This window comes from Trachemys scripta, chromosome 24, assembly GCF_013100865.1.
Source record: "Trachemys scripta elegans isolate TJP31775 chromosome 24, CAS_Tse_1.0, whole genome shotgun sequence".
NCBI classification, from domain to species: domain Eukaryota; kingdom Metazoa; phylum Chordata; order Testudines; family Emydidae; genus Trachemys; species Trachemys scripta.
Genome location: NC_048321.1, coordinates 6,031,479 through 6,047,187, shown reverse-complemented (window position 1 = coordinate 6,047,187; position 15,709 = coordinate 6,031,479). Strand labels below are relative to the sequence as shown.

General features: G+C 46.7%; 1 protein-coding gene across 10 annotated transcripts in view; it reads right to left on the bottom strand.

Moving 5' to 3' along the window:
• Nucleotides 1–15,709, bottom strand: part of POGZ (pogo transposable element derived with ZNF domain) — a 70,852-nt gene that overhangs the window by 13,385 nt on the left and 41,758 nt on the right. For 8 of the 10 annotated variants that reach the window (XM_034756306.1, XM_034756307.1, XM_034756308.1 and 5 more), the window contains 6 exons: nt 13,883–13,991; nt 13,034–13,327; nt 11,946–12,146; nt 10,985–11,094; nt 10,211–10,545; nt 8,060–8,214 (listed from right to left, as the gene is read on the bottom strand). In XM_034756306.1, the coding sequence (XP_034612197.1) occupies nt 8,060–8,214; nt 10,211–10,545; nt 10,985–11,094; nt 11,946–12,146; nt 13,034–13,327; nt 13,883–13,991 (1,204 nt within the window). The remainder of the gene's footprint in view (nt 1–8,059; nt 8,215–10,210; nt 10,546–10,984; nt 11,095–11,945; nt 12,147–13,033; nt 13,328–13,882; nt 13,992–15,709) is intronic. The other 2 variants (XM_034756309.1, XM_034756313.1) reach the window with 2 other exon arrangements.

The window sequence follows — 15,709 nt, the reverse complement described above, 5'->3', positions numbered from 1 at the left end:
AAGAGGTCTATTGACAAGGTGCCCCAGTGGGAGAAGAGCTGTTGTTGTATCGTGGGATGTAATTTCCATTCGAGTTCTTTGGAGAAGTGTCTGCTTAGTGTGTCGGCGGTAGTGTTGTGACATCCGGGTAGGTATGAAGCGGTAATTTCTATGTGGTGTTGTATGCACCAATTCCATAACCGGATGGCCTCCATGCATAGGGAGTGTGATCGTGCTCCCCTCATCTGTTGATGTAAAACATACATGCTATATTGTCTGCTAGCACCTGGATAGATTTGTTCTTTATGACAGGGAGAAAGCGAAGGCAGGCTTGTCTCACTGCTCTGAGCTCTAGGAGATTTATGTGCAGATGCGTCTCTGGCAGCGACCAGCGGCCCTGTGCCATGTGTCCCCCCAGATGCGCTCCCCAACCGACCAGGGAAGTGTCTGTGGCGAGCATGGGGAGCGTTGCTGAAAGGGAATGCCCTTGCAGAGGTTCTCTGATCTTGTCCACCATTGTAGAGAAGCTAGTACGTTCGCTGGAGGAGTCAGCATCATGCAGAAGCTGTGTCTGCTGGGTTTGTAGTTGGAGCTGAGCCAACCCTGAAGACATCTCATGTGCAGCCTGGCGTACTTGACCACGAAGGTGGTGGCTGCCATGTGGCTAAGGCGCTGTAGTCAAATTCTTGCCTGTATCCTCGGACGAACGGAGAGCGTATGTATGAGATGTGTAATAGCGAGGAATCTATTGTGTGGGAGTGAGGCTCTGGTTTGGATTGAGTCCAGGTGAGCTCCGATGAATTCGATCCGCTGTGTAGATGTCAGGGTGGATTTTTGGAAGTTTATTTGAAGACATAAGCTGTGGAAGAGGGAGATGGCGAAATGGGTAGCTTGTAATGTCTCGTCGTATGAGTTGCCTTTGATGAGGCAATTGTCTAAGTAGGGGAAAAGTATGATCCCGTGTCTGCGGAGTTGGGCCACGACTACGGCTAGGGTCTTGGAGAATACTCTCGGTGCTGTGGAAAGTCCGAAAGGGAGTACCCTGTACTAAAAATGGTTGTGTTCTAGTGCGAACCGCAAGAAGCGTCTGTGGGCTGGATGAATGGGTATGTGAAAATACGCGTCCTGTAGGTTGAGGGCTGTGAACCAGTCCCCTTGTTCCAGCACGGGTATTATTGTGCCCAGTGTGACCATCTTGAATTTCTGTACACACACGAATTTGTTCAGTCGGTGTAGGTCTAGTATAGGCCTCCATCTCCCGCTCTTCTTTTGGGTCAGAAAGTAGTGGGTGTAGAACCCTTCGCCTCGATGTTGTGTCGGCACAGGTTCCACTGCACCTAGCTGTAGAAGATGAGCCACTTCTACACGAAGTAGGTGCTCGTGAGAGGGGTCCCTGAAGAGGGACGGGGAAGGGAGAAGGGTAGGAGGGTGGGATATAAAAGGGATGGAGTAACCGGACTGAACTATTTCCAGGACCCAACGGTCCTGTGTGATCTGCTGCCAGGCATGGTGGAAAACCTGGAGGCGGTGGCCACATGGGCAAATAGGCGGTAGAGTCAAGGGGTGCTCGTGCAGACCCTCGACCAACGCTTCAAAATTGTTGTTTGTTTCCCGATGGGTGGGAGGTAGCTGGTTGAGCTTGGTTTTGTCTGTGCCTAGGAGGTCTAGTGCAATTCCTGGCTATATCGTATGGTCTGGGCTGGGGCTGGTGATATTGTTGTGTGCGTTGCCTCTGATAAAGTTGATACTGTTGTCTCCTGGGAAGGGATGGGTAAATGTCCAGGGTGCGCAGGGTCGCTCTAGAGTCTTTCATAGTCTGAAGGACTTTGTCTTTTTTTTTTTTTTTTTTTAAATCTTATCTTTGTCAAAGGGGAGGTCCTCCACTTTGGTCTGCAGGTCTTTGGGGATACTAGATGCAGACAGCCAGGAAGATATGTGGATAACCACCGCAGTTGCGGTAGTGCGGGCTGCTGTATCTGCCATGTCTAGAGATGCTTGTAGGGCTGTTCTGGAGACCAACTGGCCCTCGACAAGGACTGACAAAGTCTGCTTTCCTGTCCTCTGGGATATGGGAGGTAAAATCAAAGAGTTTATTGTAATTGTCAAAGTCGTAGCTTGCAAGTAGGGCGGAATAGTTTGCAATTCTGAATTGCAGAATGGAGGAAGTATAGACCTTGTGGCCCAAGAGGTAAAGGCATTTGAGGTCCTTGTCTTGCGGGGTGGGCCAGTAGTGCGGCTGTTTCGTCCTGTCTGTCGCTGCATTCACTACAAGAGAATTCGGTTGTGGATGGGAAAATAAGATGTTTATGTCCTTAGCAGGAACATAATTTTATGTTCAACCTTTTTGCAAGTTGGTGGGATAGAGACTGGAGTCTGCCAGAGGGTATCAGCTGGTTCTAGGAGTGTTTCATTTATGGGGAGCACGATCTTTGAGGGCACAGAAGGTTGGAGGATTTTGAGGAGTCTGTTGTGTCTCCTGGACCTCCTCTAAAAGGACCGGGCTGAGTGCCACCCTCTTAAAAAGTTCTTGGAATTGTTTAAAGTCGTCCACATTCTGTGGAGGTGGAGGCATGAGGGATCCTTCTGGAGCTGATGGAGAGTTAAGGGTCCGTGAATCAGGGTATGGTCCATAGCCCACCTCTTCGGGGGGGGGGGGGGGGGGGGGGAGGTTCAGGCGCTCTAGAAGTAAACGGAGCTGGAGATAGAGGCGCAGAAGCTTGTGATCTGGTGGAAGCAGCATGAGGACGAGTGGCAGCAGGAGCTGGCCAAGGGTACCACTGAGGCCAAAGCATGGGATAAGAGAAGTTAGGTGCCGCCCACCGGGGGGTGAAGTAGGGAAACTGAGGCTGGTGGTTGTAAGCCGTGACCTAAGGTGCAAAAGTTTCTGGTGGAGGAGGAGAGGCAGGTGGGGAGAACTCCGCCTGCTGGTGCATATCAGGCTCGCTGTCAGTGAAGGTAGCCAGGTCAGGTGGGGAGAGCGGCTGGTCAAAGAGTGAGCACTGTGTGTCAAGGAGAGTCAGGCTGAGGGGCCACTGAGATGTCATCCTAACTTAAGAATTGCTGCTGCTGCTCCCTGGGCTGTGATCCTGCTGAGCATGATCTGTGCTCAGAAGCATGCACTGACTTCTGTTTTGCTTTCCCTGGTGTCACAGGCCGTTTGTAGGCGCCCTGTGGGAGGGTCCCTGCCTCTGCGCTCCACAGGAGCCGTGGCTGAGGTGCTGGGAGGGTAGGAGGCGCCTGCCTTTGGCGCTGTCAGCACTGAGGGTAAGGATCTCACAGGAGACCCTTTACCCTTTTGAAAGTCTCTGGATGGAGACAGTTGGGCTTCCTGCCTCTTCACATGAGGGTGAAGCCGCGCTCCCGATCAGTTCGGACCTGGACAGAGAGCGTGAGGGAGAGGGTTTGCTATTGCCCATTCCCATAGGCGGCTGTAGGGATTTCTCCACCAGGAACATTTTCAGCTGCAGGTCCCGGACATGACGAGCCCTAGATTTGAGGCTGGTATAATGGACACACTTGGCAGGGATGTGCGTCTCACCAAGGCACTTCACATAGCATGAGTGTCCGTCGGACCATGGTATAGCGCAGGGGTCGGCAACGTTCGGCACGCGACTCGCCAGAGTAAGCACCCTAGCGGGCCGGGCCCCAGTTTATTTACCTGCTGACGCGGCAGGTTCGGCCGATCGTGGCCCCCACTGGCCGCGGTTCGCTGTCCCAGGCCAATGGGGGCAGCAGGAAGTGGCACGGGATGTGCTTACCCTGGCGAGCCGCAGGCCGAACGTTGCCGACCCCTGGCATAGAGTCTTGACAGGAATCACATTTCTTAAATCCTGAAGACCCTAGCATTATTGCACTAGGAATGCCGGGGAAAGCGTCTCAATAGGAGAAGAACTTGAGGAAAAAGAAGGTTTTTTTGTTGTGTTTTTTTTTTTTTAAACTAGGTAACTATTCTAAAGGAAGGGAAATAACTGGGATGTTACTATTTCTATGTCTTTGTACTTGTTTCCTTCAGAGACCAGGGAAGGGGATCAGCACTGCCCCGAGTCCCGTCTTCAGCCGAGGACGGTTGAGAAGGAACTGAGGGGGGTGCGGGACGCGCGCGCTCAGGCAGACTCTAACGAGGCCACAAGACAGCAGCTGAGTGCGTGTGTCCCGACCAGACACTGCTACCGAAGATCTCCGGTCAACAGCGCCGGGACGCACCATCACCTGGAGTGGAGCACCCACAGGGACAGCACTCGAAGAAGAACTGAGTCGTCAAAGAGCATGGAAACGCTCCATTTCCTTTGGCCCAGGCCAACGCTGCACTGTTTCCAAACATACATTTTTGATCAGATTAGTTTAAGCATCATCTGAAGTCTATTTGGTAACTTCTATGTGAAATGAATTTGGAAGGTCACACCTAAGCTTACAATAACAGAGACTTGATGGGGTAACTGACATGACTGGAGCACTGTCATGGATGGGTTTAAGCTGTTCAGGAAGGACAGGCAGGGGAGAAAAGGTGGAGGAGTTGCACTGTATGTAAGGGAGCAGTATGATTGCTCAGAGCTCCAATATGAAACTGGAGAAAAGTCTGTTGAGAGTCTTTCGGTTAAGTTTAGAAGCGACAGCAACAAGGGTAATGTCATGGTGGGCATCTGCTATAGACCACCAGACCAGGAGAATGAGTTAGACGAGGCTTTCTTCAGACAACTAACGGAAGTTTCCAGATCACAGGCCCTGGTTCTCATGCGGAACTTCAATTTCCCTAACATCTGCTGGGAGAGCAATAGAGCAGTGCACAATCTAGTAAGTTTTTGGAGAGTGCTGGGGACAACTTCCTGGTGCAAGTGCTGAAGGAACCAACTAGGGGCCATGCTCCTCTTGACCTGCTGCTCACAAATAGGGAAGAATTGGTAGGGGAAGTAGAAGTGGGTGGCAACCTGGGCAGCAGTGACCATGAGATGGTCGAGGTCAGGATCCTGACAAAAGGAAGAAAGGAGAGCAGCAGAATACAGACCCTGGACTTCAGAAAAGCAGACTTTGACTCCCTCAGAAACTGATGGGCAGGATCCCCTGGAAGACTAATCTGAGGGGGAAAGTTATCCAGGAGAGCTGGCTGTATTTTAAAGAAGCCTTATTGAGGTCACAGGAACAAACCATCCCGATGTGCAGAAAGAATAGCAAATATGGCAGGCGACCAGCTTGGCTTAACAGAGAAATCTTCAGTGAGCTTAAACACAAAAAGGAAGCTTACAAGAAGTGGAAACTTGGACAGATGACTAGGGAGGAGTATAAAAATATGGCTAAGCATGCAATTGGAGTTGCAGCTAGCAAGGGATGTCAAGGGTAACAACATGGGTTTCTACAGGTATGTTAGCAACAAGAAGGGCTCAGGGAAAGTGTGGGACCCTTACTGAATGGGGGAGTCAACCTAGTGACAGATGATGTGGAAAAGGCTGAAGTATTCAATGCTTTTTTCGCCTCCGTCTTCACAGACAAGGTCAGCTCCCAGATTGCTGCACTGGGCAGCACAGTATGAGGAGGAGGTGAGCAGCCCTCACTGGTGAAAGAACAGGTTAAGGACTATTTAGAAAAGTTGGACAGTCCATGGGGCCGGATGCAATGCATCCGAGGGTGCAGAGGGAGTTGGGTGCTGTGATTGCAGAGCCATTGGCCATTATCTTTGAAAACTCATGGCGATTGGGGGAGGTCCTGGACGATTGGAAAAAGGCAGATATAGTGCCCATCTTTAAAAAAAGAGAAGGAGAATCCGGGGAACTACAGATCAGTCAGCCTCACCTCAGTTCCTGGAAAAATCATGGAGCAGGTCCTCAAGGAATCCATTTTGAAGCACTTGGAGGAGAGGAAGGTGATCAGGAATAGTTAACATGGGTTCACCAAGGGCAAATCATGCCTGACCAACCTGACTGCCTTCTATGATGAGATAACTGGCTCTGTGGCTCTGGGGAAAGCAGTGGACGTAATATATCTTGACTTTAGCAAAGCTTCTGATACCGTCTCCCACAGTATCCTTGCCAGCAAGTTAAAAAAGTATGAATTGGATGAATGGACTATAAGATGGATAGAAAGCTGGCTAGATCATTGGGCTCAACGGGTAGTGATCAAGGGCTCGATGTCTAGTTGGCAGCCGGTATCAAGCGGAGTGCCCCAGGGGTCTGGGGCAGGTTTTGTTCAATATCTTCATTATCTGGACGATGGGATAGATTGCACCTTCAGCAAGTTCGTGGATGACACTAAGCTGGGGGGAGAGGTAGATCAGCTGAAGGGTAAGGATAGGGTCTAGAGTGACCTAGACAAATTGGAGGATTGGCCTAAAAGAAATCTGATGAGGTTCAACAAGGACAAGTGCAGAGTTCTGCATTTAGGACGGAACAATCCCAGGCACTGCAATAGGCTGGGGACCGACTGGCTAAGCAGCAGTTCTGCAGAAAAGGACCTGGGGATTACAGTGGACGAGAAGCTGGATACGAGTCAGCAGTGCGCCCTTGTTGCCAAGAAGGCTAGCAGCATACTGGGCTGCATTAGTAGGAACATTGTCAGCAGATCGAGGGAAGTGATTATTCCCCTCTATTCGGCACGGATGAGGCCACATCTGGAGAACTCTGCCCAGTTTTGGGCCCCCCACTACAGAAAGGATGTGAACAAATTGGAGAGAGTCCAGCGGAGAGCAATGAAAATTATTAGGGGACTTATGAGGAGAGGCTGAGGGAACTGGGCTTATTTAGTCTGCAGAAAAGAAGAGTGAGGGGGGATTTGATAGCAGCCTTCAACTAGGGGGTTCCAAAGAGGACGGTGCTAGGCTGTTCTAAATGGTGGCAGATGACAGAACAAGGAGCAAGTTGCAGTGGGGGAGGTCTAGGTTGGATATTAGGAGAAACTATTTCACTAGGAGGGTTGTGAAGCACTGGAATGGGTTACCTAGGGAGGTGGTAGAATCTCCGTCCATAGAGGTTTTTAAGAGCTGGCTGGACAAAGCCCTGGCTAGGATGATTTAGTTGGGGTTGGTCCTGCTTTGAGCAGGGGGTTGGACTAGATCAGTGGTCTCCAAAGTGGGGTACATGCACTTTAGGGGGTGCGCAAGAAGATCCTTCAGGGTGCGTGGCAGGAGGAGTGCCGCTGGAGCAGCACCGCCTCCCCCCCCCCCCCTTTGGGCGGTTCGGCCGGGAGTCTGAACGGCTTTTTTTTTTTTTTTTTTTTGCTTCGATAGTTCGGCTGGGAGTGCGTGCTCAAAAATTTTTTACTGATGGGGTGCGTGAGCAAAAAAGTTTGGAGACCACTGGACTAGATGACCTCCTGAGGCCTCTTCGAACCCTAATCTTCTATGATTCTAAGCTTATAATGGATAAGTGTCCTGTTGACATTTAGAACAGACCAAAGAAAGAACCTAAGACTTGTATGGAAACAACAGTCCCATCATGCTTTGCAGATAAAATAAACTAACTTTAAGGAGTGGAATTTTACTAAGCATAACATTTGCCATGTTTTGAAATTGCTGTGACAGATATTTTAGCAATATACTAACCACAAAACGCATGCAAGATGTATAACGACTACCATTGTCCAAAGAAAGGTATAAACAATGACTAGTCATCAGGTTTTAAGACAGTTGAAAAGTTACAAGAGATTGAGTAAGGCATAGTACCTGAACTTTCTCATCCCACAAGGTGGCACTGGTGGGCATACACATCTTATGTGTATAAACTGAGGACTTCAGTCTGCTTTCACCTGCACTAGATTTTATTGTTTAAAAGAATAAATAACGAGCCCCAATAAAAGCTCTGTGGAGCTACATTAGCTCAGAATTTCATTCCTTTAGGAGGTTCATATCAGAACCTAAATATTATCTGATTATGATTGTTTTGGGCCTTGACAATGAAATCGCTTTGGACTAATACTACAATTTAGTTTGAACTTTTGCAGGCATGCAAAAAAAAAAAAAAAAGTAATTCCACGTAACCCCACATCACAAACTGCATCATGATGGCATGGTCCCAGGATGGATAGACCTCTTTCTCCAGAGACTTACACTGAAATCCTGAAATAAACAAACAAACCACCCGCTACCACCACTTACTGGTTGATTCATAGGGACTGTGAACGTTCTCTAAGTGGCACTGCAGCTGGAAGGGGGTGGAGAACTGCCTGTAACAGTGCTGGCAGATAGTATGGACATCTACCTCCCCATTCTGCTGATCTAGTTCAACATGGTGTTTCATATGATTCATAAACCTGAAGGAGAGCAGAGAGTATGTGAACATAAATCCAAAAACATTCACATCCATACCAACCCTGGAAATGGTGTGAACCAGACACTTTTACATTGGTTATTGTGGCATTGCTTTCACTAGTAGCAAAAACATTTATTTTCAAATAGCTAACTAAAATAACTGCATTTTTGGCATAGTATTAAGATACTCTCTTCTCACGAACCCTACTAAAACCAGGCCTAATATGACGGCAACGCTCCCTCCGTCAAAGAGAGATGGACATGACGTCCCTCACTCTGTGGCCCAGAGATGCTTCAACAGCAGTTTATTCAGCCCCTGGATAGCAGGATACATCTGACTCTGCTCTCTAACTGCCCACTGAAGAAGCAGCATCAAGAGGATAACAACTACAATTCTCCGTCTGCCATAACAAAGCATATCAGCTCAAAGTCAAATTTTAATACTATTGTAGCAATAAGACACTAGAGAGGCTTCTTGTGCATTGTACAATCTGTTCCACAACAGGAAATTACCTCTTCTCTTCAGCTCTCATGTTCAAACTTGACTGGATAAAGCAGTGGAGAACACTCTATAGTGGTTTCTAGGGACTGGACTAGTGGTAAGTTAATAGAACTTTTAACATCTGTAATTTCTGATTAGGACTCAGGATTTTATTATTCTAGCCCAGAGGTTCCCAAACTGTGGGCCGTGGCCCACCAGACAGTCCCGGGTGGTCTACTGGCACAGCCATGGGCGGAGTTTGGAGAGGACATTGGAGATTGCGAAGCAGACAGTGACAGAGTGGCAGCCGGTGATGGCCCCTACTCAGTGCTGGAGGAGCCCAGGTGCTGGAGGAGCAGGTGGCAGAAGGCGACGTGGAGCTGCTGTCTGGTGGGCAAGAAGGGGCTGGCCCTGAGAGGTGGCAGCTCCTAGGGTGGCTGGAGGGTTCGTGGCTGTTCCCACTCCAAGCCACCGCACCCCACTATTAGGGTGACCAGATGTTCCGATTTTATAGGGACAGTCCCAATATTTGGGACTTTTTCTTATATAGGTGCCTATTATCCCCCACCCCCTGTCCCGATTTTTCAAACTTTCTATCTGGTCACCCTACCCACAATCCATGGCTGTCGGGCCTCCTGGAGTATCAGCTCCGCGGCTCTCCCAGTAACTAGGGCACAGCAGTGCTGCTCTGTTTCCTCCTGGACAATGACCATCACAGATAATGGCCAGGCCCAACCTGAGCGCCTGCCTTCGCCCAGCATTGGCGGCCCCCCCCGAGCCTCTCTCTTGTTCCCGGGCAGGGGGTTCCTGTGAGGCGCACAAGAGTGCTGGGTGGGTGACTGGGGAAGGCTGCCAGATGACAAGCTCAAGGCACTCAGTGGGCTGCAGAGGCGGAGGGTGTCAGTGGGGGCTGGATGTGGCATCTGCCTGGCCCCTTCACCCTTTTGCTGGCCCTGCTCCCTGCTGAGGCGAGGGGCTGCGCACGCTCCACGATGCCCTCTCCCTGATAGATGCGTGGCAGCCATGCTGCATGCTAGACAGCCCCTTGCCTGATTTCCCATTTGATCACCCTGAGGGGATGATGGCTCACCTACCTGGTGGGTAAGGTGGGAGGGAGCACTATCAAACTCTATACATTGATAGTGGGGAGGGCATAATTTAAAGGTTCAGCCGTCCCCTGAACAGCTCAAGTCATATACTCCCCCCCCCGGAAAGCAGCAAGAAGTGCTAATAGTGGGCCGCAGTGCCTACTGCAGCTGCAGGAGGGCCTCAAGGAAAAATGTTTGGGAACCCTGTTCTAGCCAAAAGAGTTCTGGGTTCAGTTCCCAGCTCTCTGTCACTGACTCATCGTGTGATCATGGGCAAATCATTTCACCTCTCCGTGCCTCTGTTTCTGACTTACCTACCCTATAAGGGGGGCTTTGGAACTTAATTGATTGACATAGGAACTCACTTTGAGATGTGCAGATCCAAGAACTGCGAGGTATTGTTATAGGGGCATGTGGCATTCCTCTTACCGTATGTTGTTCTTTAGCCTCTTGGTGCAGTGTGGACACCGGAAGGATGTTGGAACCTTGGGGAAGTTCAAAAGCTGAGTCACTTTGCCACCATCCCTGCCATAGTAGAAATCATCTACCAACATGATGAGTTTGCTCTGGGACGAGTCACCTGCATTTTCACTTTGCTCGGGAGCTTTGGCGGGTGGAGACAATGCCGGGACAGGTGTGGAGGAGGGCGGTGAAGCAACAGTTGCAGTTTTTTCTGGAGATGGAGGCTTTGTAGGCTGAATATTTGGTTCAGGTTCTAAGGATTTTCCTTTCTTGAGGAATTCAACCATTTCAGGGCAGCAGTACTTCAGGAAAAAGAAAAGCCACACTAATGATTAGATTGTACGTCACAGTTACTATATCACTACGCGTACAACGTGGGCTGTGACCTCATTGGTTCGCACAAGCTAAGCAGGCTGGGCCTCATGATAGCTGGGATAGGAGCCCACCAAGCAACCTTCAGGAAGTCGTGAGGTGAATGCTCTTCCCTCCAAGTCAGTATGGCTGGGTGAGACTGGTGCTAGGATGGGCAGTGCTAGTGGAGGGACAGTCCTTTCTAACAAGATATAAAACAAGGTCCTGCCTGCCTGGAGTTATTAAAGATCCTGTGGCAGATTTTCCATTCCCCCATCAGATTGTCCTACCCAAGCCCCTTCTGTGGGGGGAGAACACTGGTCTTCAGTATTGCCCTATACAATCAACAGTACTGACTAATGAATTCTTCATCTCAGAATGGTTACTTACACACATATGTCCTCTTAAAGCCTCAGTCACTCGAAATTGGGCATTGCATCTTGGGCAGACTTTCCGGCCACCATCTTGTAAATCAAATGTGGGGACAGGAGAAGAGCTGACTGTAATAACAATAACAATAATAACAACAATAATAAAAAACTGGATAAGCCAGAACTGGAATCTGATACTACCCCTACATTTCAATAAATACTTGGACCTAACTTTTGGCCCCATTGAAAATGATTCATTTCAAGAGTAATAATGTTAACTGCTAACAGGACTTGAGAGGAAAGGTATGAAAACGTGCAGATTTATGACAGCTCATAGGAGATACACTGCACACTCAGCATTTCCCACAACACAGTCACTGGTGTCCTAAGAACTTCCTGATAAACATCTTGCAGCTAAAATCATCTTCTCCCACTACTCCAATCACACTCCACTCTCCTTGTATCCTTTCATTGACTTCCTCCCCCCATCCACATCAAGTTCAAACTCCTTGTCCTCACCTCCAAACCAGGGCAGAAGTCCAGAATCTGGATGGCACAAAAGGTGGCTTAATGCCAACTTTTGCCTCACTCCCACTGAGATGTGCCTTCTGTGCAGGAGAAGTAGCACAGAAGCTGCCCCTTTGCATGTCTGTAAAGAGCTCTGTATGCCCATGGTGATATGTAAGTAATAATTCTAACAATGATAGCATGTGCATCGATAACACTGAATACACAGTAATAAATACAAGGAGTAATCAGGAACTCACATGATAAATATAGAACACTCACTAGGAAAAACTTTAGGGCAATGAAGACATGAAATTCAACTGTATAGCTGTTTAACATGTCTGTTTCCCCTTTTATATGCAATCTAGATAACATGCTTAGTTACTTGTTTTCTGGTTCAGAAACTGAGTGTTAGGAACATCTTTAAAAGTCTGTGCTTTCAGCAGAATCTAGAAGGCTGCCACAGACCATACCTTTCAGCGATGAGGATGATGACTCTGAAACACTGGATCTCTGGGAACCATGTGCAGGGCTGCTATTAGAAACCACAAGTGGACCAGGGCTCTGGCCTAATGAAGGAATGGTATTCAGTGTGTTCACCAGCTTAGCAACCTCATTGCTGTTCTCTCCAGTTACTCCAGGTCTCTTCACAGTCACAAAGCTTGCAATGCTCACTGCCAACAGAAGGGACAATGGAGAAAAAAAAATTTAGGAACACAGGATCTGATATACCAGGCAAGACCCCTCATCTATCATGTCCTACATCCTGATATATCAGATCAGACTATGGATCTAACATGTCCCCCATCATCTACTGTACCACATAAGACCATTAGACCATCAGTTCTAGTATCCTGACTCTGACCGTGATCAATACCTGATTCACCAGAGTTGTACAAGGAGGGTTGGGGGAGGACAACACTCTTCTGACCCCCTCCAGCTATCAGCTTACACTATGAAACACAAGATTTGTCCTGTGAATAACTATACATGTTATTGATTGTCATAAAAATTATCCACACCCCTTTTCTGAATCTCGCTGCAGTATTTGACTCTGACCTCCTAAATGTAATTACATTGTCTGGACCTCTTGCTGAAAGAAGCAGTATTTTTATTTGTTCTAATAGTTGTTTGCCATTACTTTTGAACAATCCATCATTCTTGTATTATTGGACATCATAATAAAGGAATGACTAATTTCCGTTGTATCCTTCTTAATCTTAAAAACAGCTTCATATATAATGTTTCAAAACACACAAATAAGCAACACTCTGCATTTCTTAGGGTCTTTCATCTGAGTATCTCAAAACATTTTATAAACACAAATTAGTTAATTCTCATACCCATCTGGGATATATGGAAGGATTATCCCCATTTTACAGATGGGTAAACGGAGGCACAGAGCAGTTAAGTGACTTGCTCACAGTCACGCAGTGTGTCAGTGACAGAGACAGGAATAGAACCCAGGACTCCCACTCCCATACTCTAACCACTAGGCCACATATTTGAAGATCAAATTATAAACACTTGAGTCCCACTGCTTTCCCATGGGAGGTCTTACCTAATTTGGGGTTAGTAGCTTGACTGGATTGCCCTGGCTGCTGCACAGTTAACTGTCCAAGTGTTGTTGGCTGCGTTGAAGTAGGAGTTGTGGAGGTGCTGGGAGTGGACTTACTTTGCTGTTGTGCCTGGGACTGTGGTACAGTGCTCCTGATGGTAAGCGTGGCCGGAATGACCGTAGTGAAAGTGTTGGTAGTGGGTCGGACCGGCATGGTTGTACCTGGTCTCACCTGGGCCATTTGAGAGAAAACCTGAGGAACTCCAACGGTTGGTTTAACAAACTGGGTACCTGGGGCTTTAAAAAGAACAGAAAACCTGGTTAGATCTTATGCTCCCACTTGATGTGTCAGATATCTAACTGCTGTTTCCCAGCAGCATTGAGCTCCCACAACTCCCACTAACTTCAGTGAAGGTTATGAATGCTCAGTACCTTTGAAAATAGTTTCACTTTCCAAGATGAGTGAAATGCAAGAGGAAACATCAGAGAGTGAAAACTACATTTTCATATTCTTCCCTTTTTAATAATTTTGGGTGGGATTTTCCAAAGTAGCACAGTTTTCAATGGGACTCATACTCTTAGTCATACAGACCCTGATCCTGAAAACTCTTACACACGTGCTTGGCTTTACTGCTGTGAGTGAGACTACTCACAGTAGGAAAGTGTTTGCAGGACCAGGGGCTGAGGTGCTTAAGAAAAATCCCACTCTTCAAGGGCTACTGGAAACATAGATAAGGAAACAAATTTCAAGATATAATATTTTTAGTTTATGTTCCTTTAGTTGAATAAACGCTAAACAACAGATTTCTACCACATGCCAATTTAGTCTGTTTCAATGGATACACTGCTTACCTGGGACTAGGGTAATGGGTCTGACCGTTTGGCCTTGCTGTACGTTCAGAACAATTCCAACCTGATTCATTGTGTTTTGTACAGGCCGGACATTCCTTACTGGAAATCCCTGCATTTAAGAGGCAAAATTATTTTTAACATATTTATTTCAACAAACCAAAAACAGAGATAATCAGTGTGAAGTTTACCTATCACAATGTGGCGTTAGTTTCTGAATGGTCTTCCCAAATTACTTCTTTTGAGGTTTGCTAGGTATGTTTAGGAGTGGAAGAGACAAATTCAGCAACCACAGCAGAACCAGTATTTGGTCAGTATGAAGTCTTGCATCAATTTCAGTTGGCATTAGATCAGATCCTATATTTGCAAAGTCATAAATCCGATTTCTCTTCCTGTAAAAATCTGCTCAAAAAGATCCTCTAACCCCAATCCCCCTCCCACCACCCCAAAAAGGTAAAGGTGAATGAGGAATTTTCACATCGACAGCACTAGTCAGAGTAAGTCATATGAAGTGATCAGAGTGACAAACTGATATAAATATTAGCCAAGGCTGGCTATTCTTCCAAGCATTTTTATTCTCAGTTTTCCACAGGATGTTTGTGTGTTTGTTATTAAAATAAAACTAACAAACAGAACTGACTGATCCAAGAGCCCAGGCTCCTCTGTGCCAGTCAATGGACCAGCACCATTCCCTTCTGTTGCCATAAGTACTGATAAAAAGGACTTTAAATATAAAGTGACAAGTATATCGTTACAGAAGTACTTAGAAGTACAAATATATTGTGGAAATACTACTTATGCATTTTATGGGTAAAAAATACAAGTGCAAGTACTTTCAATGCCTGTATTCCCTGGCCAATATATGAACAACTATCTAAATAATATAAGCACATAGTAGAAGAGAAAGAAAAAGAGCAACGATTAAACTTTATTTATATACACAAAAGAGAATGGAACAACAATGAAAAAAAATCACTTAAAAACGTAAATAAATGTCCTTTCCATTATATAATTTTTTATATATATATTATGTACAAACAGCAGCTCATTCGATGAAATGGGCATTTTCTTCAACAACAGTAGACTCTTGAACGTATCATCCTGAAGACAGTTCCTTCTTGGCAAAAAGATTTGTCTAGCACTACTGAATAATCTTTCCACTGGAGCATGACTGGCAGAGTAGTATTAAATTTGATGAAAAGTTTAACGACTACTGGATATTTTTTCAGTTGATCAAATTCATGAGATATATCACTGAGGAGTTGCACACCAACAATTCTTAAGTGGGAATCAGATGCCCCCGATCATCAAAGCAGTAGAAATTAGTGGCATCTTTGGATGTTGTTGCTTGATCTGTAGGCTTTGGTAGGCTGTCACAACAAACCAGATCATGTAAAAAGAACTTCCTCTGAAATTTTTCTCTCAATCTGATTCAGCAGCCAACGCAACTTTTAAAAAAAAAAAAATCAGTGTAGCACAGAAACAACAACAAATGACTTTGCACTTTTGTCACTCACAGCTGCATCAAATGTCAAAATACGTCCAAACCTTTTCTATGGCCTTCTTTCACATTATCTACCAAGCAAGAATTGTATTTTGGAAAAAATGAGTCAAGTCCTGATTTTAGCACAAGCATGGTAGGCAGAACCACACCATAGAAAGACTATGTTCTCCTCCCCTTAAGTTTGTCAAGTCCAGTGGCAACTGCGGACATCACCTGCAACAAGTCACCTAGAAATTCCAGCTCTGTGTTGGAGAATTTTGGCAGCGGGAGACGCTCTAACACAATATTAACTCTATCAGGCATGTTGTAAATATGGTGAAAGCTAC